We start from the raw sequence: 27403 nt of genomic DNA, 5'->3' as shown, positions 1-27403 counted from the left end.
ACTAGAAGATGGGATTAGGGCTAGGAAGATTCCAGAGTATCCAAGCAACGTCCCAGGAGACTTCCTGTCAGCTGTGCAGGTCCAAGAAGGGTCCTGGGGTGTCAGGATGACGCCCCTCCCCCCCCCAGCAGCCATATCCCAGGAGTAAACAGGATCCCCAGTCACTAGTATTATACACCAGGGACACAAAGTGACATCCAGGGTGTCCCAGTATCCCTACAGCAGGGGTAAACAGGAAGGAATGTAGGACAGCTTGTGGCTTCGACTGAGGCCTGGCATGAAAAGCCAGACACTGAGCACAGTGGAACAAAGGAAAAAGCAGCACACTCGGAGTCGGACCGCTCTGAGCCGCTGGACAGACAAGAACACACAGGGGCTGTCACTGCACAGGTGGGCCAGCGACGCCTCCGGAGTGTGGAAGCCAGGGCAGTGTGAGGACACCGTGCTAGGGGAGTTCGGGACAGCCTTCCCACCCCGGGCGGGGCTGCTCAAGCGTGGGAGGCTGACCCAGGCTGCGCGAGCCACGGGTCTAGGTCACGAGCAACAATCTCCAGACCAACAAGGGTGCGCAGTGTGTTTATAAGATTCTTCTGTTATGTCAACAGGTTCTGAGGATGAGAGCAGCAGGGTGTGATCAAACTCTAACCACCTATCACCGAATTCCCTGGAAGAGACGTAGGAACCAAGAAGCTGATTCAACAGTGCAGGACCCTAGCAGCACAGAGGTGGTGAGGTCACTGGGCGGGGAAGCGGCAAGGGGGCCAAAGACTCCTGGCTACGGAGAACTTGCACTCCGGTCACATGGACACTGCACGTGAGGACACTTGAGAGGCACACACCACCAGCAGCAGCAGCAGCCAGTGTGCACACAGAAAGGCAATGGGGTACAGTACACAGGTTCTCAATCTTGGCTCCCACGGGATGCGCCAACGGAGCTTTACAAAAGTCCCAGTGCCCCGGCCACACCCCACAGCCACTAACCAGAACTGGGGCTAAGACCCAGGCATCCGAATTTTATAAAACTCTCCTGGTGATTCCAGACAGGTCTGAGAATCAAGGGTGTGGTAGAAAAATCTGTAGTATGGGGCCAGAAAAACCTAAATGTGATGCTAGACTCCATTTTTTTATGAACAGCATGGCTCTGAGAAATTCATATTGCTTTCCTGTGCCGAAGTTATCAGTAACCACCTTTCAGAGATACGAGAATTAGAGATATTCAAACATAAAGCATGAATGGTGATCAACTGGCTCATGTAAGTGTTCAATAAATGGTTCTCCATGGTTTTGAAAAGGGTTTGTTTCACTCAATATTACCAATGTGCCACGACGAAGTACAGAGAAAAGGTAAGCACGCGGACCGTGCCCTCGAGGGGCTGACTGGCGTTGCAGAGGCAAATCAGTGAAGCAGAGAGAGGACGAGAACGCCAGGGGAGGACCGTTCACAGAGCGTTTCACCAAGATGAGGTTCGTCTGCCGGTGTTCCGCTGTGGGGAGCCGGGCTGAAGCCACGCTCGGGAGAAGGACAGAGCCAGAATTCTCCCGAGGCTGCGGCTGGTGAGAAAAGGGCAAGGCCCCTCGTGACAGCAGGGACTGGGACGCCCTCTCGTCACAGTGCCGTGCACAGAATAGGTTCTCACAAAAAGGTTTTTAAACGAATAACTTTAACAACAAGCAGATAAACACAGAGGAGATTCCTCAAAGCCGAAGAGCTGTAAGTCAGGATGAGAAGGAAGAGGAAGGCGTGTGGTCTGAGGCCGGAGCGGAGTGGCTGTGTCTCTCTGGTCTCGGTTTTTCTCCATGATGTGGCTGGCAGGAAAATGAGTGGAGAAGCCAAGAAGATGGAGAAAACCAGATGTCTGAAACTGTCTCTCTCTCCTTAGCCCACCCCTCCTTTATGACTTGGGCCGTGACTCATCTCCTCCAGGAAGCCTGCCCTGACTTTCCCACCCACGAGCTGGGTTAGGTAGCCTTCCCCTGTGCCCTGAGAGCACCCTCGGTTTCCCCTCCAGCACCGCACAGGTCTGGGTGCAGTGGTCTGAGCACACCTCTTTCTCCCCTGGAGGAAGAGAAGTGCCTGATGGCCAAGACTCTGTAACTCTGGGGTGCAGTGCTGCCTGGTGCAGAAAGGCACTCCGTGAATGGTGGCCGTACAAAGGAATGAATGAACACAGGTGAGTGATTTAACCAATGAACAGAGATGATCTGGAAAAAGCCAGGGATGGAGGAGTCATTCTCCTTGCAGTGGTTAGGGAAGAGTGGAACAGGACACAGCTTCACGTGAAACCAACCAGACAGAGCGAGCGCTCAAGCTTCTCCGAGCCCACCAGCTGCGTCAGCCCAGGTCACGAAGACAGTCAGGCGAGTGGAAGCTGGAAGCCAGGAGTGGGGAAGTGTCAACAAAACCAAATGGGGTGACAGTGGCATCTACCTCCCTGAGCGGAGCTGGGGGGTGAAGTGAGAAAGTGTATCTGAAGCCCCAGCATAATACCAGGTGCCAAGAAAGGGCCTCAATACAGATGGCGACTACCATCATCACTGTCAGAAAGACACGTCTCATTAGCTTTATTGCTAATCTGCCCCTAAAGCATGTGCTTTTAGAATAGACAGAAATACAGAAGTGACTTTGCCAACCAAATGGAGAAGCTGAATTTATGATGTAAGAAGGTGCGTGCACGTGCGGGCGCATGTGTGGTGTGTGTGTGGTGCACGCGTGTGTGTGGTGTGTGTGTGTGTGTGTGTGTGTGTGTGTGCATCTGTGTTATGTATCTGCCTGGCTGAATTCCTGAGTTCTTTCTGCTGATACTGTCCATAAGAGAAAGAAATGGTTGAAGCTGACTGATTTGTCTATTCAGAACTTACAGAGGAATAAACAACCTAGCATTTTACAGGAAATCAATAGGGAAGATCAATCCAGGAGCTCACTACAAGGATCAGCACAGGTGGAAGATGACCAGTAGGAAAGACCAGTTATTAGAGGCAAGACAGGAAACACCCAGTGGGAAAGACAGTCACTTAGTCATTTAACTTTGCCCAGGTGAGTTGGCAGGCCTTCAGTTTTCTTATCTATAAAACGTGGGATGAGAAGTTGATCTCAGAGGTCTTCTCACAGATGGTATTAAAAGGTAAAAGGAAATTAGCCCTGGGTATAACGTCAGAAGATCTGAATTCAAGGCCTAGCCCTGTGTAATCCTGAGCCTCACTTTCCCCCTTCTCCACAGGTAACTGAGAGGGCATGAACGCTGCCACAGGGCATGGCCACCAGGGAGCTGGGCTGTTTTATAAACGGAGAGTCCACACTGCCTGCAGAGAAGACTGGATGGAAGTCAGCATCCAGCAGAAGGCCAGGAGAGCTTTCCTGCTGCAACCTCTTCACTGCAGACAAAAACACTGGATCTGCTGAACGCAGCCTCCTTAGATTTGCCTGGAGGAGCAGATCGTGGCCTGCCCAATCCCCAAGAGCTTCCTTTGGGTGCGGTGAGGTGGGGCAAAGGAAAGAAGGAAAAATGAAATCAGGACCTTGGAGTCTAAAGAACAAAACAAGTGAAATGTGTGTTGTGTGGGCTAAAGAAGAACAGGACAGAACCCTCAGATCCCTGCCCATTCTCAGCACCAGGCCTCTGACCAAACTAAGGAAACCCTTCCAGAGCAGGCAGAGGGGTGTGGCAGGGAAAGACCTGGGTGGGGGGGTGCAGAGACACTGCTGTTCCCCGGACTCTGTCCAGCCTGCCTGCGTGCAGCAGAGGAGGACACCGGACTGGACGGAGGGGGAAGGAAGGGAAAGGAGGGAAGAGGAGGGGGGAGAGAGGGAAGAACAAGGGGGAGGAGGGAAGAGGAAGGAGGAGAGAGGGAAGAAGAGGGGGAGAGGGCAGAAGAGGGGGAGAGGGAAGAAGGGGGGAGAGGGAAGAAGGGGGGAGAGGGAAGAAGAACAAGGGGAGGAGGGAAGAGGAGGGAGGAGAGAGGGCAGCAGCAGGAAGGCAGAGGAGGGAAGCCCTCAGCCAGAGGGCTGGGGTTACTCTTGGTCAGTGCCCTCCCGTCCCCAGCTCGGGTTTCAAGATCGCTGTAGTCTCTTTTGTTCAACATGAAAAGGAAGCACAGCAATCAGCTACTTGAGAAGTGGGTGGAGGAGGCGAACGGAAAAAAGGGGAAGAGAAGAAAGAGAGCACGTCAGCATCCAAAACCCGGATACTCTTCCTCAAAGGACCCCATGAGGGTCTCCCAGCTCTGCCCATCAAATAGGCAATGCCTGAGGGGCCTGGGCCAAATTCTAGCGTGCGGCTTTACTCAGCCTGGCTTGTCGGGCTTTATAAACAAGACCTTGAAACATTTCTCTGCTACCAAAGGGCTGGTAACAAACAACACACTCAGGTGTCTCCTCAGTGGTTTTCTATGCTGTTGTTCTGGTTTGTTTTCCCGGTGCTAGGGCTGTACTTTCTTCTTCAAGGATCACTATTGACGGTTCCCCTGGGGTGGCTGGGCCCTCCTCTGGGAAGGAGGGCTTCTCTGGGAAGTCCAGGGCTCTGGAGAAGCAGGTAAAGCAGGTGACCCGGCTGTGACCTGGCTGTGACCTGGCTGTTCCCTGGGGTGACTCCTTGGCAGGTGAAAGAAGGACAGGAGCCTAGGGTGCAGGAAGCCTCAGGACTTCCCTGCTGGTCGCCTGAGCCTGGGGTTCCCAACCCAGAAATGTCCTTCTCTACCGGGAGGGCATAATAGAAAGAGCGCAGGTTCTAGAGTCTGGCTGACCTGGTTCAAATCTCAGTTCCAGAATCTTCCAGGTGAGTGTCCCTTGGACAGGTCACTTAGTCTACCTGAGCCAGCATTTCTGTATAAACGGAGGTCTACCTTACTAGGGGTGTAGGTTAGATAAGCACTAACAACACTAAGAGTATCAAGTACCCTGAATACCGATTCACTGGCTATGAGAAAACACAAGTTGAAAATGAAACAAGTTCAAAATAAATGGCGATTGAGTCACGATGACAGTTATGGGATGGGTTTCCATGAGAAACCAGAAAACTTAGGGTTATGCTCCCTGAACCCAAGCACTGGGGAAGCCAGAGTCTTCCCTTGAAATCAATGGGTGTTCTATAACTTTAGACACCACATAGTTCTTAAAGTATTTTACATGTAATGTGAACTTGCATTAGTGCCACAAACCTTTAAATGGCTACAGAACCCTACACACTAGTGCTGTTGTTCAAAGCAGCAGTATTTCTCCCTGCTCCTTGAAGGCAGGGAACAAAAGAGATGCTATGTAAAGACATGACCCCTTCCCCTGACTCCCAAGAGAAGATGGACAGAGGGTCGGTGAACATATCTGGGAGCCCTCAGCACTCTCGGCCACTCCAGAATCAGCCACCATAAATCGGGGGATGCAAAGAGGCATTACACGTTTTCCCAGATCCAGGTCCTTCAAGAGCCACTGGAGACGGTAGCCCTGAGGGAAAAGGGTGACTAGTTCTCGCTGGCCAGGAGCGCTCCCAATGCCCGGCGGGTAGAGGACGCGGTGGGAAAAGAAGGGAAGCCCAGAAGGAAAAGAAGAGAAAACATGGAGGAGGTAGCATTGGCCCAAAGGACTTCTGGACCTAAACGGACAGTGAAGTTCTGAGTTCGGGGCTGAGGAGGAACCCTTTCCAGGACTGGATCACAGAGGAACTGTTCATGTATGCGATGTATAAATAGTTTAGTTTTTCTTCTTTTAAAGTTAATAAAAATATATTAAGGGATAAGGTAGTAATCTGTGTGCAGAAAACAATGATTAGCTTTTACTGATCATCAGACACATCATAGGAATTATATTTTTAAACTCCTAAAACAAACGTACAAGAAATGCATTCTTCCCGTTTTTCGAACGTGAAAACAGACACAGAGAGGCTGATATCCTGCTCAAGGTTACAGAGCAAGCAAGTGGCCAGTGTGAACCCAATCAGCTCTGGCTACAAAGCTTTGCCTCTTTCTACTGTATCAAGAATTAAATAAGTCGTTTTACTTTAAAAAAAAAAAAAAAGCTTCATCATGTTTTTGGCATCAAAAGCTAATGATGCCACCCCTACTTCTCGGTATTGGAATAAGGCAGCACAGCAGCACGGTGTGGTGGGAAGACAGACGCTCAGCCTCAGGGACAGACAGCCCGGGACTGAAGTCACAGCTTTTTCTATGACCTTGGGCCCCAGACATAACCCCTTCCAGCCTGTCTCCTCATCCATAAAATGAGGGTGATAACATCAACCTGCCGGTGCTGGTGTAAGTCATGAAGGTAGCAATATATTAAACCGTAAAAGGGCATCATTGCCTGAGGCAACTTCGACTGTTGGCTGAAGTGTCGCTCTAAGGACTGCCCTCCTGTGCCTCCGTACAACAGTGATAAGAGGGCCAGCAGTGCGAAGCTCTCCACTAGAAACTGGACTTCCAAACTGCTCTTTGCCACCCCAGATTATACACATGAGATTATGTTTATGAGATTATAGATATAAGATTACATTAAGATTATAAATAAACCTTCCACTGGAAAAGCGAAAGTCATGAGATGCTGTTTTCGGTTTTGTTTTGTTTAATATTGTTCTCAATGTGAAGAATCCAAACTTGCTAAAGGCGGTGAGATATTGTGGGGGACATGCTGTCCCGTGGTGGGGTGCCGCTGTGCTCTCTGGTCTCCTTTGATGCGATTCAGTTCCAGCGATATCTGAACACGGCACGGCAGCACAGCACCCACCTGAGGGCAGCCGAGCTGGGAACAGCCCCTACCCCTGATGCAAACGAATGCCCTGGGCCCTGGGAGGCAGCCAGGCTGTGACAGACAGGTCTAGGAAAAGTTTCTCATGGTAGGTGGACAGGATGCAAGATATGAAACCTAAGACCTGAAATCAGAACTTTTGACAAGTACACATAGAACATGAGTGGCAGTCACCCAGAGATTTAAAAGAATTTCCACTCCGATGACAAAATATGGACACATATGTCATCAGATCTTCCCAACAAGATGACCCACAGGGGGCCCAGATGAAATCTGGGGCTGCAACCTCAACTTGGGCAGCCGCTGAAGGGAATGACGGGGCGCAGGCGGGGAAGGAGAAGTGGCCATGAGTCACAGGGTGTTCTTCCTGGACGGGCCTCGGGGAACGTTCCACTACGTCTCTTACCCGAGACGCCAGGAAGTGCAGGAAGCCTCGCATTTCTCTTTAGGAAACCCTCTTGTCTCCTTTCTGAGCCCAGCCCACAAACGCCTAGTATCCTGCGACCTCGGAGAACATTCTGGCTATATCGGGCTGCCCTCTTTAGGATGTACGATAAAGATACAAGCCCGGAACTCCTTACGTGCCAGGTGCTACACCAAAGGCTTTACCGTTATCAGCTCATTTATTCCCCACAATATCTCCAAGAGAGGTTCGGTTCACGTCTCCACTTTGAGGAAACTGAGCCACAGAAATGTTATGGAATGATCTGCTGGTCAGCAGCAGAGCCAAAGTTTGACGGAGGCAGTCTGGCCGCCAAGTCCGTTCTCCTAACACTAAACTGTACTGCCCAGGGGACGTTTATAAGATGATGATTTTACATCCCCTTCCCTCAACAGCCTGCCACGGCCAAGGATATTGCCACATCACCAATGCCTGCCTTGCCCTCTGGGGATCACGTCTTTTTGACTATCAGAAATCAAAGCAGAATCCAAGGTCCGTACAGTGAGTTCTCAGTATTGCCAGGAAATCCCAAAGCCAGAAAGTGATGATCCTATCCCCTAAGTAAATGCCTGCATAACCCTCAGGACTTACTTCACAGAAGTCTTACAGAGCACATCAGAAAGGCCCAACAAGCCAGACTGGTGCCATGAATATACAGAAAACGGCAGCTACGCCACCAACACTCAATAATAGCCGAAGGGATGGGAAAGCTGAAGACCCCGAGTCAGGATGTCAGGATGCAGGCAGCACTGCCCAGCTCTCTCTGCCAGCCCTTCCCCTATCCAACGCCTGACCTCAGTGATGTGGGACGGCCCCCACAGGGATATCTCCAGCCCAGTGACAAAATGCCCAACATTCTTCCTTGTTCTTTCCCGGCAAAGTTCTCATAAGCTTCAGAGGACTCCCTATCCTGGAGAGAAGGTATTTCAGAAGCCCCTTATTCAGGGTCTTAGGGCGGGTCAATGACAACCCTAGCCCTCAGTCTAGGAAGCTGAGATGAGGCCCAGCCAACAGCCACGTAGGCTGGGCACTACCCAACTTCAGGAGCGCCGTTCCCTTGCAAGTAGTAGTCACCTGGACCACGGTGCACATGGCACCCACACGGAAATGCATCATTCGGCAGCCGTACATAGAGCCTGAGAGCCATCCCTCCACTGTCCCACCTACCTGGCCTGCACTAACTGAGCAGGTCTGGAAAATCATCTTCTGAAGTCCCTCAGAGCTCGGACGGGGCTTGTGTTCAGAGGTGCTGGTGCGGCTGTAATTTGGGACAGGGCTCGGCACCTGGAGAGCCGAGGTCTTGGCTGGGGATGGAAGCTGTCAAGTCCCCTGCCCAGGGGACATCGGGGATCTGGCCTCCAGCCCCATCACAGAACCCACAGCCCTGTCCCTGGGCCAGGCCACAGCGGGCAACAATAGAAACACTCACAGCACCCTCACAAGCTTCGGAACTGTCCCTGGCCAGGATAAGCAGTGGGGACAGCGAGGGAGCAGCCATAGGACAGGGCAGCAGGCCAGAGCCCAGCCACCTGGTCATGGGGAGCAGGGGAAAGCTGGGGGACTGTCACAGACGTACGGATGGCCCACCCCCAGGGCGTGTACTTTCCAACTTCCGGGCACGTAGGAGGCCCTACACATGGTGTGACATCAGGAGGGGCTTGGGCCCCTAGTGCCATTTGGAGACGATGAAGGGCTTGGTAAAGAAACACGGCATTGGGACAAAGTGGAGGTCTGAGCAGAATGTTCCGCAGGGAGCAGGCTACTGAGCTCGTTAGATATCACAAAGTGAGGCATCTAGGTCGCTCAAAAGGAAACGAGCAGTAAAAGCAATGAAGCAGAAGGACCCCTCCTTCATCCCAGTCCTGACCATGCGGCACCAACCCCATCTGGGAGGCCTCAGCTCGGGCTGGTCCGCCAGGTTCACCAAAGTGGGGGCAGGTGGGCCGGGTGGCGAGAGGCTAGGGGGCAGAGTGGCGGGCGGGGGGAGGAGGAGTGAGGATGGGGGCCACTCTTTCTATCTCTCCAGGCCTCTGGCAGGGCAGACTTGGGGGCAGGGAGACCTCTGTTTAAGAAAAACAATTATTTTTTAAAAACCCTACTTTGGCAATTTTTGATTGCTGAGATCCCTAATAAAGGTCTTGGAAAGGGAGTGTGGATCTTTTTTTAGCTTCTCAGTAAATCCACTTCAGGCCTTTGGGTTCCTGGCCGCCCTTCCAGGGAAGTTCTAGAAGGTAGACCTTGCAACTGAAAGAAAGCCAAGACTGTTTTAAGAACTTTTGTCATTACTTAAGAGCCCTGTGAACGTGCGTTCACACAGGGGTATCAACCCGAAAATGACACACGCTGGGGGCTTACGCTTTCCGGAGCACTTCCACCGAGGGGAAACATGTTCGGGCTGTTTTGCCAAGTCTCAATGTCGAGGCAAGAAAAGTTGAGGCCCAGAGAGTTATTAAACACATTGGCAAAGCCAAACAGAGGGAGTGGTGAATCAACTCAGATTTACCACTGTGTCAACAGTGTGCGGTGGCTCTGCTATCATCCACAGATTTCATCTGATTAAATGCTCAACGAGGCCCTGGCTGGTTGGCTCAGTGGTAGAGCATCAGCCCGGCGTGTGGAAGTCCCAGGTTCAATTCCTGGTCAGGGCACACAGGAGAAGTGTCCATTTGCTTCTCTATCCCTCCTCATCTCCCTTCTCTCTCTCTCTCTCTCTCTCTCTCTCTCTCTCTCTATATATATATATATATATATATATATATATATATATATCTCTCTTCTCCTTCTGCAGCCATGGCTCAAATGGTTTGAGCAAGTTAGGCCTGGGCGCTGAGGATGGCTCCAGTGGCCTCACCTCAGGCACTAAAATAGCTCAGTTCCCTAGCAACAGAGCAACGGCCCCAAATAGGCAGATCATCACCCTAGAGAGGGTGGAACCTGGTGGGGGCACATGTGGGAGTCTGTCTCTGCCTCCCTGCTTCTCATTTAAGGAAAAATTTTTTTTTAAATGCTCAATGACCCTCGAGGCAGCTAATCTATACTTCTCAGGTAAACTGAGGGTCAGAAAGAATCAAACCGTGTCCAAGGTTCATACATAATGAGGCTGAATTTGTCCCTAAAATGAATCTTAATACAAAGCCCAAATATCTTTCTCTTATACCAGCATTTTCCAATCTTCAACTGTTGACAAACTACTCTCACAAGTTTTACCATATCCACATAAAATGGTGCCTTTCTTTAAACCAACTTTCATTTTTTTTTTTTTCTATTTAACATCCTCCTAAGTAATAATGCCCATGACACTGCAATTATGAACTGGGTCAAAATAAAAAGTTATTATCTGTGTGCTGCCTGAATTCATCTCAGATACCACGCAGAACTCGCTCTGAGAAACACTCCTTGACAGTCTGCACCACACAGGAACAGAATTCTAGACCTGTCACGTTTTCTAGTTTCTGAAAATGTGTACAATTTTTACATTTCCATCGGTAGTCAGTCACGATAGGGACTTACCAAGAACGAATGCCTTCTACACTGACTCCCAAACATGAAGCTAGCCAACCATTGAACCTGCATGTTTATAGGTTTAGGAAGTAAAAAATGTAAAATGTCCCCAAAAGTTCCAGTGACAAGAAAACTGGGTAAGGTATCCTCTGTGAGGTTTTCGGCGTGGATTTCTCATTAGGATGGTTTCAAGGATAATTAGACTTGTCCATGATTTCATTTTTTAGAACTAAGAGGCCTTCCAGTGGGAAGAGTATTAGACCAGCACAAGAGAGCTCTGTAGAAAGAGAGCTGCCTGGAACAGCAGAGCTTCCTCTGTGTTCGTCCCCACACTGTCCCTCCTGTGGCTGTGAACACGGCCAAGCCACTCCCCTCTTCTCATCTAGAATAGAGGTCCCATCTGGACAGGGGTCCTATTTGTTTTGTACACCTCTGAGTCCCAGCATCTAGAACGATGATTGACGCAAGTTAGGTATTCAATAAATATTGGCTGAATGATTGAATCAATCAACCCATTTATCTATAAATGAATTGCTAACCTCTAAGGTTGCATCACGTAAGTGAAAACAAAGCAGAGCTCTAGCCCAGGAAACCACAGGACTAAAAGGGAGTATTTGAGAGGAGACCCCTACGTGCACACATCATCTGTGAACAGCCCAAAGGATTTAGCAGATGTAAATCGCGGGAGAGAACGAGCTAAGTCTTCCGAGTACACAGATCACAGAACCAAGAGCCCAGCGGCGCAGCATTAGTGGCAACGTAGGCTGGTGGATCTCGTGTCCAAAGAGACTGGGAGTCTCCAGCGGACTGTCCCAAACCTCAGGCCTTGGTCCTACAGTCATCACTGACTTGGGTGAGAACAAAAAGTACTATTTATCAAAATCCTAGATGACAGGAAACAACAAGAACAAATACAGTACGTGGCAAAAAAAAGCAAAATCAAAAAAGGTTGTGGGGCCCTGGCCGGTTGGCTCAGTGGTAGAGCGTCAGCCTGGCGTGCGGGGGACCCAGGTTCGATTCCCGGCCAGGGCACATAGGAGAAGCACCCATTTGCTTCTCCACCTCCCCCTCCTTCCTCTCTCTCTCTTCCCCTCCCGCAGCCGAGGCTCCATTGGAGCAAAGATGGCCCGGGCGCTGGGGATGGCTCCTTGGCCTCTGCCCCCGGCACTAGAGTGGCTCTGGTCACGGCAGAGCTACGCCCCGGAGGGGCAGAGCATCGCCCCCTGGTGGGCATGCCGGGTGGATCCCGGTCGGGCGCATGCGGGAGTCTGTCTGACTGTCTCTCCCCGTTTCCAGCTTCAGAAAAAAAAAAAAAAAAAAAAAAGGTTTTGGTAGCACAAGATGACACAGGGAATCTAAAAATGTAAAACGGAAAAGAGACTGGTATTTTCCTTAGGTTCTTAAGCCAACAGCACAACGAAGAAATGGAGAACAAGTAACTGACAATATTGCGTAGTTAAAAAACTCCACAATTTCGGTCGAGTGCACGTGCAATGTGAGTCACAGTGTGGCGTGAGTGCCCCACAGTCCAGGACAACCTCAGATTGCACCAACAGAAACACAGTTCTCAGAACAAAGCGGGCAGAAGTCCCTCTGACTCTGTGCTGGAATACTGTTGTAATTTCTGATAAACTTCAAGAAAGACAGAGACACACGAGACACACCGAAACACAACTAGAGGAGAGGGAGAAGTTAAAGGGAAAAACATTCCAGAAGTCTAGAAAAAATCAAAAACTTTCAGGAGAGAGATAAAGAGAGACAAAAAATAAAAAAACAAGAGCTGTCTTTAAGTAGTTCAAGGGAAATAGAATTAGCCTCATTCTCTAAAAGGTACAGTCTGGCCTGACTGGGCGGTGATGCAGTGGATAGACCGTCAGCCTGGGACACTGAGGACCCACATTTGAAACCCCAAGGTCAGGCTCACCAGCTTGAGCATGGGATCATAGACATGAGCCCATGGTCTCTGGCTTGAAGCCCAAGGTTGCTGGCTTGAGCAAGGGTCACTGGCTTGGCTGGAGCCGCTCCTGTTCCTCCATTAAGGCACATGTGAGAAAGCAATCAATAGACAACTAACGTGCCACAACTATGAGTTGATGCTTCTCATCTCTCTCCCTTCCTGTCTGTCCCTGTCTATCCTCCACCTCTTTCTCTCTTTCTCTTTCTCTCGCTGAAAAGATGAAAACTAGTAAATAAAAGGTAGCAGGGTAGTAGATATTTTCTGATCATTAACGCTGTCAACACCCAAAAAGAGCAGTGGTATGAAAGGCAGGTCCCCACCTCGGGAAGGGCATGTATGGGAGAGGAAGGTGAGGAGGGAGGGGCTTCAGACCAAGGACCCGTCCCGTCCTGATGGTGACAGGGCAAGAGCGCTAAGCACTGGCCTCTGAGGCAGGCGCCACACTGGCAACCTCAGCCTCTGACCCTCTCTGAAATCCTAGAGTGCCAGTCAAGTTCAGCATGAAGTGATGAAGTGACTGACTTCACCTGGGAAGAAGCAACCGTTCCTGCATTGCCCTCTAGACAGAGGCTCCGGGCTGCAAGACAGGGGAAAGCGGTGTCAGAAGCAGCTGCAGGGCAGAAGAGGGAACCAGGCAGGCCAACGAGAGATAAGAGATAAGCACCCTATGAGATACGATACAATCAAACCCGGAGGAGGCCTTCACCCTTCAGAGCTCTGAAGAGAGTTTCTCACATGCAGTTTTGGTTTCTCTTCTCCAGCCTAACTCCTCTTGCCAGTGGCTCAAAGAAGAAACCCAGCTGAGAGTCTGAGGACTCCTCCGCTGAGATCTGCATGAACAGCACACCCCCATCAGCCAGTCTAGTTCTCTTCAGCCGTGAAGCTGGGGGCGGAAGAGCAAGGTCAGGCGCTCAGAAATGCATCCCGGACATGTAAGGGTAATACTGAACAGCCTACTACATGCCAGGTACTTCGAATTCACCTTGTACGTGGCAAGTTACTACGTATTCATTTTATAACTGAGGAAATTAAGGCTCAGAAAGGTTCAATGGCTTAGCCAAGACATCACCACACCAAAATAACTGTCACTCGTGTTCACTAAATGTTTCCTATGTGTCACATGCCCTTGTTCCGCAATGAAACATTAGAGCTCATTTATTCCTCAAAACAATCCTGGGACATAGGTTCTTACTGTACCCACTTCATAGATGAGAAGCTTTCAAAAGGGCTTAAATGACTTATTCACAAAGTCACAAAACCATCACATAAAGTATCCTAACACTCGTTCCCCTGGGCTGCATCGCCTTTCTGCAGCAGAAGAAATAACCCAAGCTCTGACTCCGAGCTACCAGGCAGGTGCCCGTCAGGACGTGAGCAAGGACTGATGCTTTGCTTGGTGACTGCTACCTCTCTTTGATCTGTGCTGGGACAGATCTACATTTGCCAGACCAGGGGCCTACAGGGCAAGCAAACAGGACCCAGATGGCCTGGCCACACAGCCAAAAGTGGTCCAGCCGGGAGGCCCCTTGAAGCTGACCCTACGCACCGTCACCCCCCCCATGTGAAGTGACGCCTCCTTCATGCCACCATTCACACAGCTTCGCTTCCCTTTGTCATCAGGCCCCACACTGCCCACTGCCCTTGCTCCTGCCCAGGGAAGACTGTTCTGTCTGTCCAAGAAAACATTCCCATCCAAGTCTGGTTGACACTCTAATAACATGTTACACCGTTTCTTCTTTTGCCAAGTGGATCACAAACTGGAAGGCCTTCCAGAGAAGGCCAGCCCCTCCTACCCTCCCCAAACACCAACCTAAGTAAAAGTCCCCTCCTGGAGCCGCGGCAGCAGTTGGCCCCCAGATGGGCAGAATTTATCGCTGACACTCTTCACAACCACCGGTGCATGGTGCTGACAAAAAGACCATTTGCTTCACTATTGCCTTTGGATTCTCTATGGACCGCGCACCCATCACTGTCTGCACACAAGGGACTGCTCCTGCGGCCCCTGCCTGGGGGCTGCCTCGTGACTGCCTCAGCTCATCGGCCTGCTCCTCAGATGCTTCCTTAAAGGCAAGCCTGGGCCCCGTATCAGATTGGAGATAAAGATTTCGTTTTTTGAAGATCAGAGTTCAAATGTCCATCCGACTACATCAAATGACTTAGGGGAAGATGAATTGCATCTTCCTTTGAGATAAATGCCCAGTTTCACTTATCCATTACCAAGCTGCAACTTCAATTGCTCTTGCATGCACACAAATGTCCCCATCTATAAATCTGCCCGTTCACAGCAACCACATGGCCAACTCCAGAGAGGAGAAGCTGGAAGCCATCGGCTCCCCTAACAGTCCTGACACCTGTGCCGTTCCTCTCTGGCGATTTTCCTTCTGTCACGGCAGAGGAGGACAGCACACTCCCGGTCCTGGTCTCTCCTCAAAGCCACTCCCCCACCCGCAGAAAGGTCTCAGAGTCCAGCCCCAGGGGAGGAATCCCCAGCAGGGAGGAGCTAAAAGGGACCAGCGCCAACAGCCTGAGTGGCTCTCTCCTTGGTCCAGGTCCACTCCCCAGAACGGGCCAAGACACAGCAAGGCTTCCGCTTACTTGAGCTGTTCTGCTCGATCTTCCGTAACGTTCTCAGAACCTTGTGGATGTCCGTCATGCTGGTGTCTTTCTGGCTGTATAGGAGAAGCCGCTGAGCATCTGCGAACAGGCGGGACACACTGCAAGGAGCGTGGGAGAAGCACAAGAGCTCTGGTTAGGCCGCTGCCTCCCCCACTTGGGGAGACAGAACACGTGCCCCAGCCTGGCAGGCAGGCCCTCCACCCTACTGCTCCCCACACTGAGCTCCACTGATACCCCGTGCTTCTCAACACCACCCACCACCCCGGCCCCAAATGCTGCTTCCCAAGTGTTCACCAAATCCTAGCAGCCCCTTCAAGGCCCAGCCCATGCCTCCTCTCCAGGAAGCCCTTCTTCCCTCTCCCTGTCCCTCTCCTCCCTCCCCACCCCCCCACACACTCCCCCAGGGCTAACTTATCCACGAGGCACAGTAGGCACAGTCCCTAGGGCTCAGGATACTCTTGGGGCCCACCAAAAAATTTTTGACTTCTTTTAAAATCAGAATAGAAGCCCAAAATTCAGACTGAAAATGTATGAGATGAATCCAGCCTGGATTATTCATCTTTAGACCCACACACTTACAAAATAAAGTCTCTACTATTTCCGCACAGATGAAAGGGGCCCGCGGACAACACAGCGTGGCCTCACCTGCCCCGGCAGCAGACTCCCCACCCGCCACACGTCGTACAGAGCGCACCACGGCTCTGGGCATTCCAAGGATCTCAACGGCTCATTCGGCAAACACACCGTAAGCCTGTACTTAGGTCTCCTGTTGGAGTCAGGAGCCAGAAATACAAAAGCCAAGGAAGTGGCATCCTGGCCCTCAGGAAGGTCACACCAGGGAACGGAAACACCACAGTGGGACGCTGCAATGTAACAGGCACAGACAGAGTGGGAGAGGTGATCTGAGAACAAGGAGGCCTTGGCTGTAAGCTCCATCGGGGCAGGCCTTTTCCTGGGCACATCTTGGTACCCAGCCCCGGCTCCCGGGCCACTCGGTTCAGACGCACAGTGAATGTCTGCTAAGTGCATGGGCTGATGAACACAGGAGCAGATGTTTCCCGGGGGGGGGGGGGGGGGGGGGGGGGGCCAGTGCAGTGCACTCCTCATCTCCCTTCCCCACCCCCACCCCTCACTGGCCACGTGGCCCTTGTTATCCCTAAAATACAGCGAAGGAAGGTCTTCGATCTGGCAGCAACTCTCCCTGCCCTCACTCGGAAACTTCATCACAGAAACCTTTACAAGAGCAACTTCACTCAAACCCGACCATTCAAAATTCTCCAGAGGTTGAGAAAGGAAGGAAAAGAATGAACTGACACATTGGGGAAAGAAAACCTGATCTGGTACTTACATGGATTTGTTAAAGTTTCCGACAACCCCGGGAGCCTCGCCGGGAGTCGGGTAACGGAAACATGGGTTATTGGCATTACAGATAATCCCCTGAATCCAGGGCAGCGTCCCCGCAGAGGGCATGGCTTTGTTTGGAAAGTGGCCTGTTGACATTGGGGAAAAGAAAAACACAAAAGAAACATTAGTTCTTTGAAAGTTGTGGGACTTGACCTTTATCTCTCTCTCTCTTTTTTTTTTTTTACAGGGACAGAGAGTCAGACAGACAGGAACAGAGAGAGATGAGAAGCATCAATCATCAGTTTTTTGTTGCGACACCTTAGTTGTTCATTGATTGCTTTCTCATATGTGCCTTGACTGCGGGCCTTCAGCAGACCGAGTAACCCCTTGCTTGAGCCAGCGACCTTGGGTCCAAGATGGTGAGCTTTTGCTCAAACCAGATGAGCCCGTGCTCAAGCTGGCGACCTCAGGGTCTTGAACCTGGGTCCTCCGCATCCCAGTCCGACGCTCTATCCACTGCGCCACCACCTGGTCAGGCCCTTCATCTCCCTTGGTCCCCTACATTCTCCATCCCACGTCTGTCTGTCCCAACCCCACATCCCAGAGACCTGTCCCCTCTGACTAACCCGACCCTGAACTGGAAACTTGGCATCAGATAGTGATTCTTTTATTTTTTATTAAAAGAATTTAATGGGGTGACACAGGTTAACAAACATAAACAGGTTTCAGGTGTACAAATCGACAACACATCATCTGTATCTGGCATTGTGTGTTCCCCACGTCCGGTCTCCCTCCCTCAGCATTCATCCCCCCTCTACACCTCCTCCCCAACCCACCTTCTTTCCTGCGGTCCCCACATTGTTGTCTGTGTCTTGATGGGGTTTTTCCCTTTGCTTAATCCCTTCACCTTTTACACTCGATTCTTACTCTACTTGACATCCTCTGTAGAACGGGACTGATGGCACCAAACCCGGGAGAAGTGGCGAGAGGGGTCCATCGGGCCATATGCGGAGGGGGTCTGGTGTGTGGCTAGTACTTGATCGTCAGTTCAGCTCCCACTGCCCTCCTCACTTTCCAGAGACACAGAGGGGCCCTACGGGTGACCTGTCCCCTCATACTCTAAGGGGGCAACTACAGCAAGATACAGTGGCTGCTGGAGAACACTCGGAGGGACTCAGTGGGTGGGTCTGGGGGTGGAACCCACTTTCCCGTGATCCTAACCTATGCTCCTTCCCGCCTTCCTGTGTACCCCCTTTATACCTGAGCCCTTCCCAACCCCCTCTGTACTGTCCTCTGTTGCCCACACCTACGTTGGTTTTACCTCCTCTGCTCGCTCCCAAGCTCCTCAAAAGAGCACCTATAAACACGCTAACTTGGGGTCAGCGGTCATGTGTGAAGCTGCTCTGGTTGCTGCTGCTCTGTCGCCACTCATCAAAACCGCGAGCCCCACTCCGCGAGCCCCACTCCGCGGGTCATCTCCGCGCTCTCCTTTCCCTTCGCCAGGGAGGAGCTTCTGACAAACGGCACGATTGGGTGCATTTGGCTGCTCCTAGGTGTCAAAGGCCCCATGTGGTCGGTGGCGGTCTGCCATGGGGCTGTGTACGAGGACGTCAATATAATGTGCCCTGGAGCCAGAGCTCTCACCCTGAGGACCAAGCATGTGGGAATTCCTTTGGGCGGAAAGAGCATGGCCGCTGTTTTCATCACACTCTCTTTTCAGGGTCATCTGTGACCCCTAACAGTGGACATCCACTGAGAACCATGGTTCTCCAGGAGGCAGAGCGGGGTGGATCTCTACGAGCCTTGGGGTGAGACCAACTGGGATTACCCTCCGGTCCCTACACCACATAAGCAGAAACTTTGGCCAAGTCACTGAACCTCTCTAACCCTCAGTTTCTTCATCTGTAAAATGGTGATAAAGATACAACTTACTTCACAGAGCTGCAGCAAGTACTCCATGAGCTCTAACAGGCGAAGACGCAGCAGAATGCCTGGCACAATGGGCCTGCTAGGACTACTGAGGCACGGTGGTGGGGAGCCCACAGCAGTCCTTACTCTGCCGCTGCAGGCTAGGCACACTCCACCTCTCACAGCTACAACCCTCCTCCAAAGCAGAACCCTGGCTTAGTCATCTATTTCCATGCAGATGCGAACAATCTCCCCGGAAGCTAACCCACAGGCAGGACTTGCTACACGGCATGTCAGTATTGGGGCACTTCTATCTATCTGTCTTTTTCTTCTATCCATATTCCAACCAGAGAGGCAACATCCGAAGTAAGGATGTAACAAGATCCGATTGCTGCGGCCACCCGGCGGGGACTCTGGCCTGTTGAACGTTTACTCAATTAACTTCCTTATCTCCCTGTTAACAGTTCAAGGAAAACCAAACAAGGTCCCCTGCCTAAGTCAGCTGCTCCTGGTGCAAGGGAGATTTACGTAACCCAACCAACTACTCGAAGGACCAGGGGGATCTCCCCCTTTGGTCCCCCTCAGAGACTCTGGCACCAAGGACAGGGTGGCATCGGTCCAGGCAGCACAGGGGAATGGAACGTGAAGGTGTTCCAGGCTATACCCTGTGGGCGAAGCAAAGACCCTTCTCCATGTGTGGTGTCCCACCTTATTTGCAAGCAAAAGCAGGAAGAGGACTGGGCACGGGCATACGGGATGACAATTAAGTAGCACGCTGGACTCCCAGGACCCAGGAAAGTCATGAGGACCTTGAATGGTCTGGGTCAAACTGGGGAAGATGGATGGGGAAGAATTATACGCCAATCCTTTGTGTCCAGGGACAAGACACCTCTACACAGTTCACCTTGGCAATCTCCCTTCCAGCGAGGTCCTTAGAAAGTAGTGAGAACAGGAGGGGGCGTTGCAAGGACATGGATGGGAGGCAAATTCTTATCTACCTTCTATAGGCATAAAAACTCCACATTTCTGAGAATCTACGGTCGAGATTCAGAGGACTCTGGGTTAAAATTCAACAACTGGTTCAGGATCACAACCTCGCCAAGTGTCAGAGACAGGGTACAAACAATAGGGTACAATTTCTCTGACCCTACGTCTGCCTGTTGCTACTGCACCATCTTGCCTACTTGGGATCATTCCAGAGAGAGAACAGCCGAGCAGATGAAAACATTTGAGTTTTCCCTAAAACGTGCACACTAGTGGGGCTTAGGGCATTTCTTAAATAAAATCAACAATGCATCTGCTCATCAATCTCTGGGGTTCCAAAAGAGAAGGCAGAATTACCTCCCAGGCCCACAGATTGAATGTATATTTCATTTTATAATCTTTTTCTCTTTTTTTTTGGTGAAATCTGAAAAAATCACCTCTGGTAGAGTATTCCTGAGGTTGTGGGGGGGTTTTGAGAACATGAATATATATGTGTCCTACCAAATTAGCAGGTAAATGACTGCCTTTCTGTGCTGTGGACCTGACCAAGGGCACAACTGAAAGGCGACCCTGGAGCCCTCCCCGTCCTGAAGAACAGTAGCCTGAGAGTCTAGGAGGCTGGCAGGGTGTGGACAGAGCTGGTTAATGGTAGGAAAGGGGATGGGGCAATGGAACAGGGGTTCCAGCTAAACCTCCCACATAAATGTTGATCATCTGGACTGGGACAATTCTCCAGGGTTGATCCATTCAGCAAGGCCACCCAGGAGAGAAAGACATGATGTAGAATAATGACCCACAGTATAGGTATTATTACAGAGATGAAGAAACGCAGGTACCAAGAAGCTAAGCCACTTGCCCAATGCGATATACCCAGTAACTGATGTGGCCAGGATTCAAACCCAAGAACCCGGACATCCAGAGCTTGTGTTCTCAACCACTAGCACTATTTTCTATACTCACTGTAAAGGCTCTCAGCAAAACACAGGCTTGGGAGTCAGATGACCTGAGCTTCATTCACTTCATTTCTGTCACTTATTACATGTGTGACCTTAGGCAAGTTCCTGCCCTTCTTTGAGCCCCAATTTATTTATCAAGCAAATGATAATAATATTTTCTATTATACAAGGCTGGTATGAGAATCAAATAAAATATCACTCAATCTGAGAAGTTCTACACAAACGCTGCTTAAAATGACGTGTTCCATGATTTGCATCTGGGTAATAAAGACATAATGCATAGGAAAAGACTGGCAGACACCACATGACAGGGGTGTTAAGACACGCCTTGGGGGCCTTTTTTAATCACCACTTTCTGAACTATCAGGAAGGTTATTTTGCTTTCACCATTTAAAATGTATGAAACAGACACCGGCCGTCAGAGTTACTATTGTCACTATTCACTGGGACTAAAAACAGTTTCTTGAGTTCATGCCTTATCAAAAAATTGAGGACCTAGCTTTTCTATTCCAAACCATTTACGGTGTTTCCTAAAATTAGCATCTTGGGAAAGGTCAAATCCGGCCCATGCCCATTGCCTGGATTCCACTTGCCCACGGAGAGTCCCAGTCAGGCTGCTTGGATACTTACATTCATGTTGTTCATAGGGTGGATAGCTCAGCCGAACGGAGATCAGGATCAGGAAGATAAACAGGGGCCAGGCCACTTCCAGCAACAACTGACACTAGAGGGGGAAAAAGACAGAGCACTGTGAGTTTCAACAGGCGTATGGACGTCTGATGCTGTCAGGCTCTGGGTCATCCACAGGAAAGTTGCTGAAATGACTGATCCATCCTCTCCCACCATGCTTAATTTAAGCCAGCGGTTCTCAACCTGCGGGTCGCGACCCCTGTGTTTTGGTGGTTCAACCCCCGCCGGGGTCGCGCCCCGCAGGTTGAGAACCACTGATTTAAGCCTTCGTAACACTTGGCCATTTGCCATTCTCACCTTGTAACATCTATTCCATGCCTCTGTGTTTTCCTTAAGAAATAGATTTCTTCACCTTCCCACCCTGCTTCATCTGGCTTGTATCTGTTCATTCTTCAAGACTCAAGCAAGCACATAACTCTTTACTAAAATCCCAAACCGTGCTAGAAGCCTTCGCCTGTGCTCCCCCAGTCAGCGAGCCCCTGAAATCACCTATCACTGGCTTCCTCACTGGCATACAAGCGCCCTGAGACAAGCACAGGGTCCCTGTCGTCTCTGCATCCCCAGTTTCAGGTATGGAATGGCCATTTATTGAAAGAGGAGGGCCAGGGCAACAGGGCCCTGCTGTGCTGAATGCACACCAGCTCTGCTGCTTGAAATGCATGCATTGCTCACACCATAGGGCTGAGGAAAAGGCTCCAGAGAACAATGAGGATTCACACCGAGTTCCATATTGACCTCCTCACACCCAGGACTGGAAGGAACAGGGAAGAGGACAAAGTCCTCCCCCATCCAGCAAGGTCAGGTGACCAATCTTCTCCAGGGGGTTAGAAGATGGTGAAACTTACAAGCAAGCATGGTCCACTGGTTAAAGCAACAAGGTTTCTCTAAAGGAAAACCCTGCCTCAATGAGTCACCAAAGGATAAATAAGCACAGGCACAGGATGGAAATCATTAGACACAATTTAATGGAAAGAATGGTGTTCGGACAACTACAGATGTTCATCTACTTACAATGGGGTTATGTCCCGGTAAATCCGTTATAAGTTGAAAATACTCTTAAGTTGAAAATGCATTTGATACACCTACCCTACTGAATAAATACCATAGCGTCGCCTAGCCTACCTTAAGTGTGCTCAGAACACTTACATTAAGCCTAGACTTGGGCAAAATCATCTCACACAATGAAGACACTGTCGAGTGCTGGAACGTGACCCTGGTGACCCCATGCCCGACCGTGAGCTGCGCTCACGGCTGCTGCCCAGGCATCATCACAGGAGAGCACCTTACTGCATATCACTAGCCCAGAAGAAGATCAAAATTCAAAGTACAGTTTCAAATGTATGAGTATCACTTTCACACCACTGTCAAGTTGAAAAACTGTAAGTCAAACCATCATAAGTCAGGGACCGTCTGTAGTTCCACTGCCGGAAGTCTCCCACTTCTTTCTTACCTTTCCTTAGACTCAGATGTTCTAATTAGGATGAATGCGAAAGGGGCCAAAAGAGTCGCGGGGCCTTGTGGTTAAGAGTAATCACAACTGGGCTTCAGAGCCATAAGGCCAAGAGAACACTGGTATGAAGGCCTGATGCTCAAGTCCACATATTTTTTAGAGAAAAACGGATTTAAAAAATTTAAGTAAATAAAAATCATCCCTAATCCTACTTCGCAGAAAGAATGCCTAACAAACTGAGCTAACAATGGCTCTCTGTTAATATTTTTTGGGTTTTTTTTATTCTAGTTAAACACACATATTTTTCTTCTACAAATTGAGATCATACATCAGGCAGTTTTATATTTTGATTTTTCATTTAACATCATACTGGGAGTGTTTTCCGTGATATAAAATACTCTTTTAAAATACGGGTTTTTAATGACCACCTACTATGCCATACTGTGACTGGGTCGGAATTCAGTTAACCTTTCTGCTCTTGCTAGTATTTCGGGTTGTTTGGGAGTTTCTCTTTATTATTTCTTGTTGGGTGTTTAGAATGTTAAACAGCCCATTTTTAATTTGCAAATGTCTTTGATATGATCCACATTAACCTCTCATTACAATCTTCTTTTTGGAAGGAAATATAAGGGTGGTAACAGTGGATGTCTTAAGGTAATAATAAAATGGGTGATTTTAAAAGTGACTTTCCAGTGTTTTCTAAATCTTCAACAAATGGAACAAAATCCACTGTTACCCTGTACCTATGAAGAATAGTTTGTTATAGACAGCACACCAGGACAAAAGAAAAAAACCCAAAAAGAACAAATGGGTCCCTCTTTGAAAGAAGGCATGCTGTTAATGGGGTCTCCAAGATCAAAGATTGAGCTGGACTTGCTAAATCAATCTATAAATAATCCCAAAGAGGGAACACAAGCTGAAATCTCCAAGCTTTCAAATAATACTGGGCCTCTTCTTCCCCTGCTGAGGCTTCCCCAGGTGCTCTGGGCCTTTACCAGGCCTTGGCACAGCAGGGGCCCTGTTTCTCGGGGAGCCTCTCACTAAGCCTGCCACACAGGAGGGTTTAAACAATGCTTGTTGCGTAAGAGAATGAACTGAAGTTGATGCGCTAATGAAGATGGAAATACAAATCAGCGGAGCCCTTTGGGAACGTAATTTGGCCCTATGTGTCCACCGACATGTTTATCCCCTGGATCAAGTAATATCAATGAGAATGTATCCTACAGAACTAAAATTCAAAATATCAAAAAGCCACATACAGGAAATTATTTATTCATTGAAACTCGACAGTTGAAAAATACTGGAAACATTGCGCGGAAACAGGAAAATGATTAATTTATAGCGTGTCTACTCGACAATGTAGTAGGCAGTCATTACAACAATGTTTATGAAATGCAGACACTGTTAACCATATAATATTAAGTGAAAAAAAAAGCAGAACACAAAAGTGTATCCATCCCAAGCTTACAGCTAAATCAAATCACAACAGACAGGAATGAAACTTGTTGAAAATGGCCTGTGAATGTATTCAGAAAAGAGTAACAAACTCAGAAAAAGATTAAATGAAGAGTATAAGTAAGATAGTCATCAGCCTTGAAGCTCTGAAACTACCATGTGTACTTTTAGGATAAATAGTAGCTACAATTTATTTAAAGTCCAATGTGTAGTAGGTAGATTATATATGGATTATTTCACTGCATCCTTAAAACAACCCTATGCTATAGAAACTAGTACTGTCTCCATTTTATATGGCAAGACTAAACAAGGAGGCTCACCATAGAGCTAGTAAGGGGCGGGCTTAAGATCAGTGGCCAGTTCTGTCCAACCTGAGAAGACACAAAATTCTATTTAACACAGTAAGTGACCCAGGTGGGAAATGACTCCATTAGGTGGCATGGTCAAAAAAACATCAACAGGTTCCACACAGGTAAAATGAACATGACCTATAGATTTATTATAGTTACAGCCAATACTGAGTAGGGGCTATGTACCTGGGATTCTTATACATCTCATCTCTGACACTGAATTCTCACAATAACTCTGTGAGGCACGTTGTACTATTACCATTTCAGAAATGAAGAAAGTAAGGTTCCAACAGGTTATGAGCCACGGCCTGGTGAGAGAGCCCACCAGCCCTGGAACCCAGATCGACATCTAAATTTCACCTTTTGCATTCACCATACTGCCTCTCACACGGCCAGGTTTGGGCCATACACATTTTAAGGTGGCCACATCGTTTATCACTCAACAGCCCTCCTGAGCACTGACCTGACCCAATGAATCAAGCTTTATGTTCCTGGATATCTCTGCAGCCCTCACATCTAAGACCCTGTAGGGCAACAGATGCTCAAAATATGTTGGTTGGTTAGTTGGGGGAAAAAAAGAAAAGAATGGATCTTCCCCATGGCGCTGACAGCAAAGGGAACAAAGAAAATCTCACAAGTCATTTTCAGCTTCTGAAGCCAGTGGGTGTAAGCAGATCAGGAAAAGGGGTAAGAAAAAGACTGATAATAATACCAATGGCTACCGTTTGAATAGATCTTACTAAATACCAGTGCTCTAAGCTCTTTACATATATAAATTCATTTGATCTTCAAACAACCCCCATTAGTGCTAATGTTAGACTCATTTTACAGATAAGACAACTAAGGCTTAAAAAGTTAATAAATTGCCCAAGGCTATAAGGTTGGTAAATGGCAGAGCCAGGATTGAAACCCAGTCTGATTCAAGGGTCCCTGCTCTTGGCCACTATGCACCCCAACCCCCTTACGCCTCCTGCTCGATTACCAGAGTATCTAGATGACTCATCTTTCAAAGCCCTTGCTAACCTGCACCACTAACATGTGTGAATGAAGAGATTGCCTCTAAAACTCACCCCACCGAAAATAAAATCATGAGAGACTAAATTTAATCCATGCCCTTTACTCTGTACTTCTAAAATTATTCCTGTCATTGAAAACAAAAGTCGCCGTCCAAACTCAGGGGGCGGTTCTAGGCACTGCTTTTCCTGACAGCCTCCCTCTAGATGCCTAACCTGACTACGGCCAGTCATGCCACTGGGGCCCACTCATTATCCCAATAAGATTTCTCCCCACCCCTAAACTTAGCACTCTTCCTTCACATAGGCCCTCATAAATAGCTTGGAAATAAAACTGATGCTTTACTGTTTATAAACCCCTCTAAGAAAGCTCTTCTAAATCTTGCACTGGTGCCCACCCACCCACCTCCACATCTCTCCCCCAGGAGGTGGGAGACATAGAGAGGAGCACTGTTTTCAAAAGGCATTTCTCGCCAAAATCAGACACTCAGGAGCCTTCTCTTAGTGTCGGGTATTAAAATAACAACCCTGGTGTTCAAGTGATTTGCTACCCTGAGCTGCTCTGGGGAGCACCAAAGGATCAATGAAGGATCACTGTGTCCCTTCCGTCCCGTTATTCCTCGGCCACAACACAGGATGATCCAAGCAGGCACCACGAGAGCAGGATTTCTCGATTTCTCAACGCAGCACTATGGACCCTCTGGGCCAGAAAACCGCCGTGGGGGACTCTCCTGTGAACTGGAAGATGTTTATTGCATCCCTATCTCTACCCACTAGATACCAGCCACACTGACTACCCCGCCCAGTGACAACCAAAACTATACATATGTCTCCAAACATTACCCACATGTCCGTCAGGCATTAAAATAGTGATAGGATACTTTTTTAGAACATGATCAAGTAATAAGATTCAACGGGATAAAGAAATAGATGACACTACCAATGAATATTCTGACAGGCAAAGAAGGAGGTGTGGGAAAATGAGTTGCCCCAGATCTCAGAACCTTCAAACTAAAACAGCCACTCTGTGCTGTCTCAGCATCAAAATAAAAAACAGCAAATGACCAAATAAATAACCCCCAAATAGCTCCCTACAGACGTAAGATTGTGATAAATGTCCCCAAAATAACTAGAAAAGGAATCCCTTTCATAAAAGCTGCTAGAATGATATGATATGAGTGTAAAGAAAAATTACTTTAGACCCATCCCTAGCACCATAGACCTCAATTAGGTCTGCGCAAATCAAAGTGAAATCTTCAAGAGCAGATCAGAGAAATGCCAGAGGGAAAAAACAATTTTTAAAATGAGACCTGCCCTCCCAGAACTAGATAGCCTCACGCAATGATGGTGGCCTTTTAAGTTGGTCTAATCCCTTGGAAGGACATCTGGTCATAGATACTTCAAGGGCCATTTCCCTTTGACCTAATAATCCTACTCTTAAGATTTTAGCCTAAGGAAACAATACAAACATAAGAAAAGGCTTAATGTAGAAAATATTGATAGTAATTTATTCATAACAGCAAACACTGGAAACAATCTGAGTGTTGGCAGTAGAGAATGGACTTGTAAAATCAACACTGTGTTGATGGATTACTACTGTACAGCTACCAGTAATGTCCACGGTAAATCTGGGTGGCAAATTTGGGACCAAAAGATTTAGCGCTTCTTCTAACTTCTATCTATCTTACTAACCTACAATGCTTTCTTCACTGGGAAACAGGACTTATAATGCACACCCTCTCAGGACTGCTATAAAAATCAAGATATAAAAGTACTTTTAAAACTACATCAAGAATCTCATTATTCCAAATACAGTTATCTGGAAATAGGAGAACAGACACACCAAATAATGCTAAATGAAAGAAGGAAAAGCATAAAATGGAACATATGTAGGCAATGATTTCAACTGTCTCCTAGGGCTGTCGTCACTCAAGTCCCCTCAGTGCTAAAACCACACACAATCTGACTCTCAGGGACTCCTGTGGCACATAAAATAAAATTCAACTG

General features: G+C 48.8%; 1 protein-coding gene across 1 annotated transcript in view; it reads right to left on the bottom strand.

Annotated features, from left to right (window-relative positions):
- The window catches only part of ABCA1 (ATP binding cassette subfamily A member 1), a 131407-nt gene that overhangs the window by 78484 nt on the left and 25520 nt on the right, over positions 1 to 27403 (bottom strand). The window contains exons 3-5 of the mRNA XM_066256609.1: positions 21069 to 21162; positions 16595 to 16736; positions 15226 to 15344 (exon numbers count right to left, since the gene is read on the bottom strand). Of these exons, the coding sequence (XP_066112706.1) occupies positions 15226 to 15344; positions 16595 to 16736; positions 21069 to 21162 (355 nt within the window). The remainder of the gene's footprint in view (positions 1 to 15225; positions 15345 to 16594; positions 16737 to 21068; positions 21163 to 27403) is intronic.

This window comes from Saccopteryx bilineata, chromosome 2 (assembly GCF_036850765.1).
Source record: "Saccopteryx bilineata isolate mSacBil1 chromosome 2, mSacBil1_pri_phased_curated, whole genome shotgun sequence".
NCBI classification, from domain to species: Eukaryota; Metazoa; Chordata; class Mammalia; order Chiroptera; family Emballonuridae; genus Saccopteryx; species Saccopteryx bilineata.
Note: the sequence above shows the minus strand (reverse complement) of the source record. Positions and strands in the feature narration are given on the sequence as shown.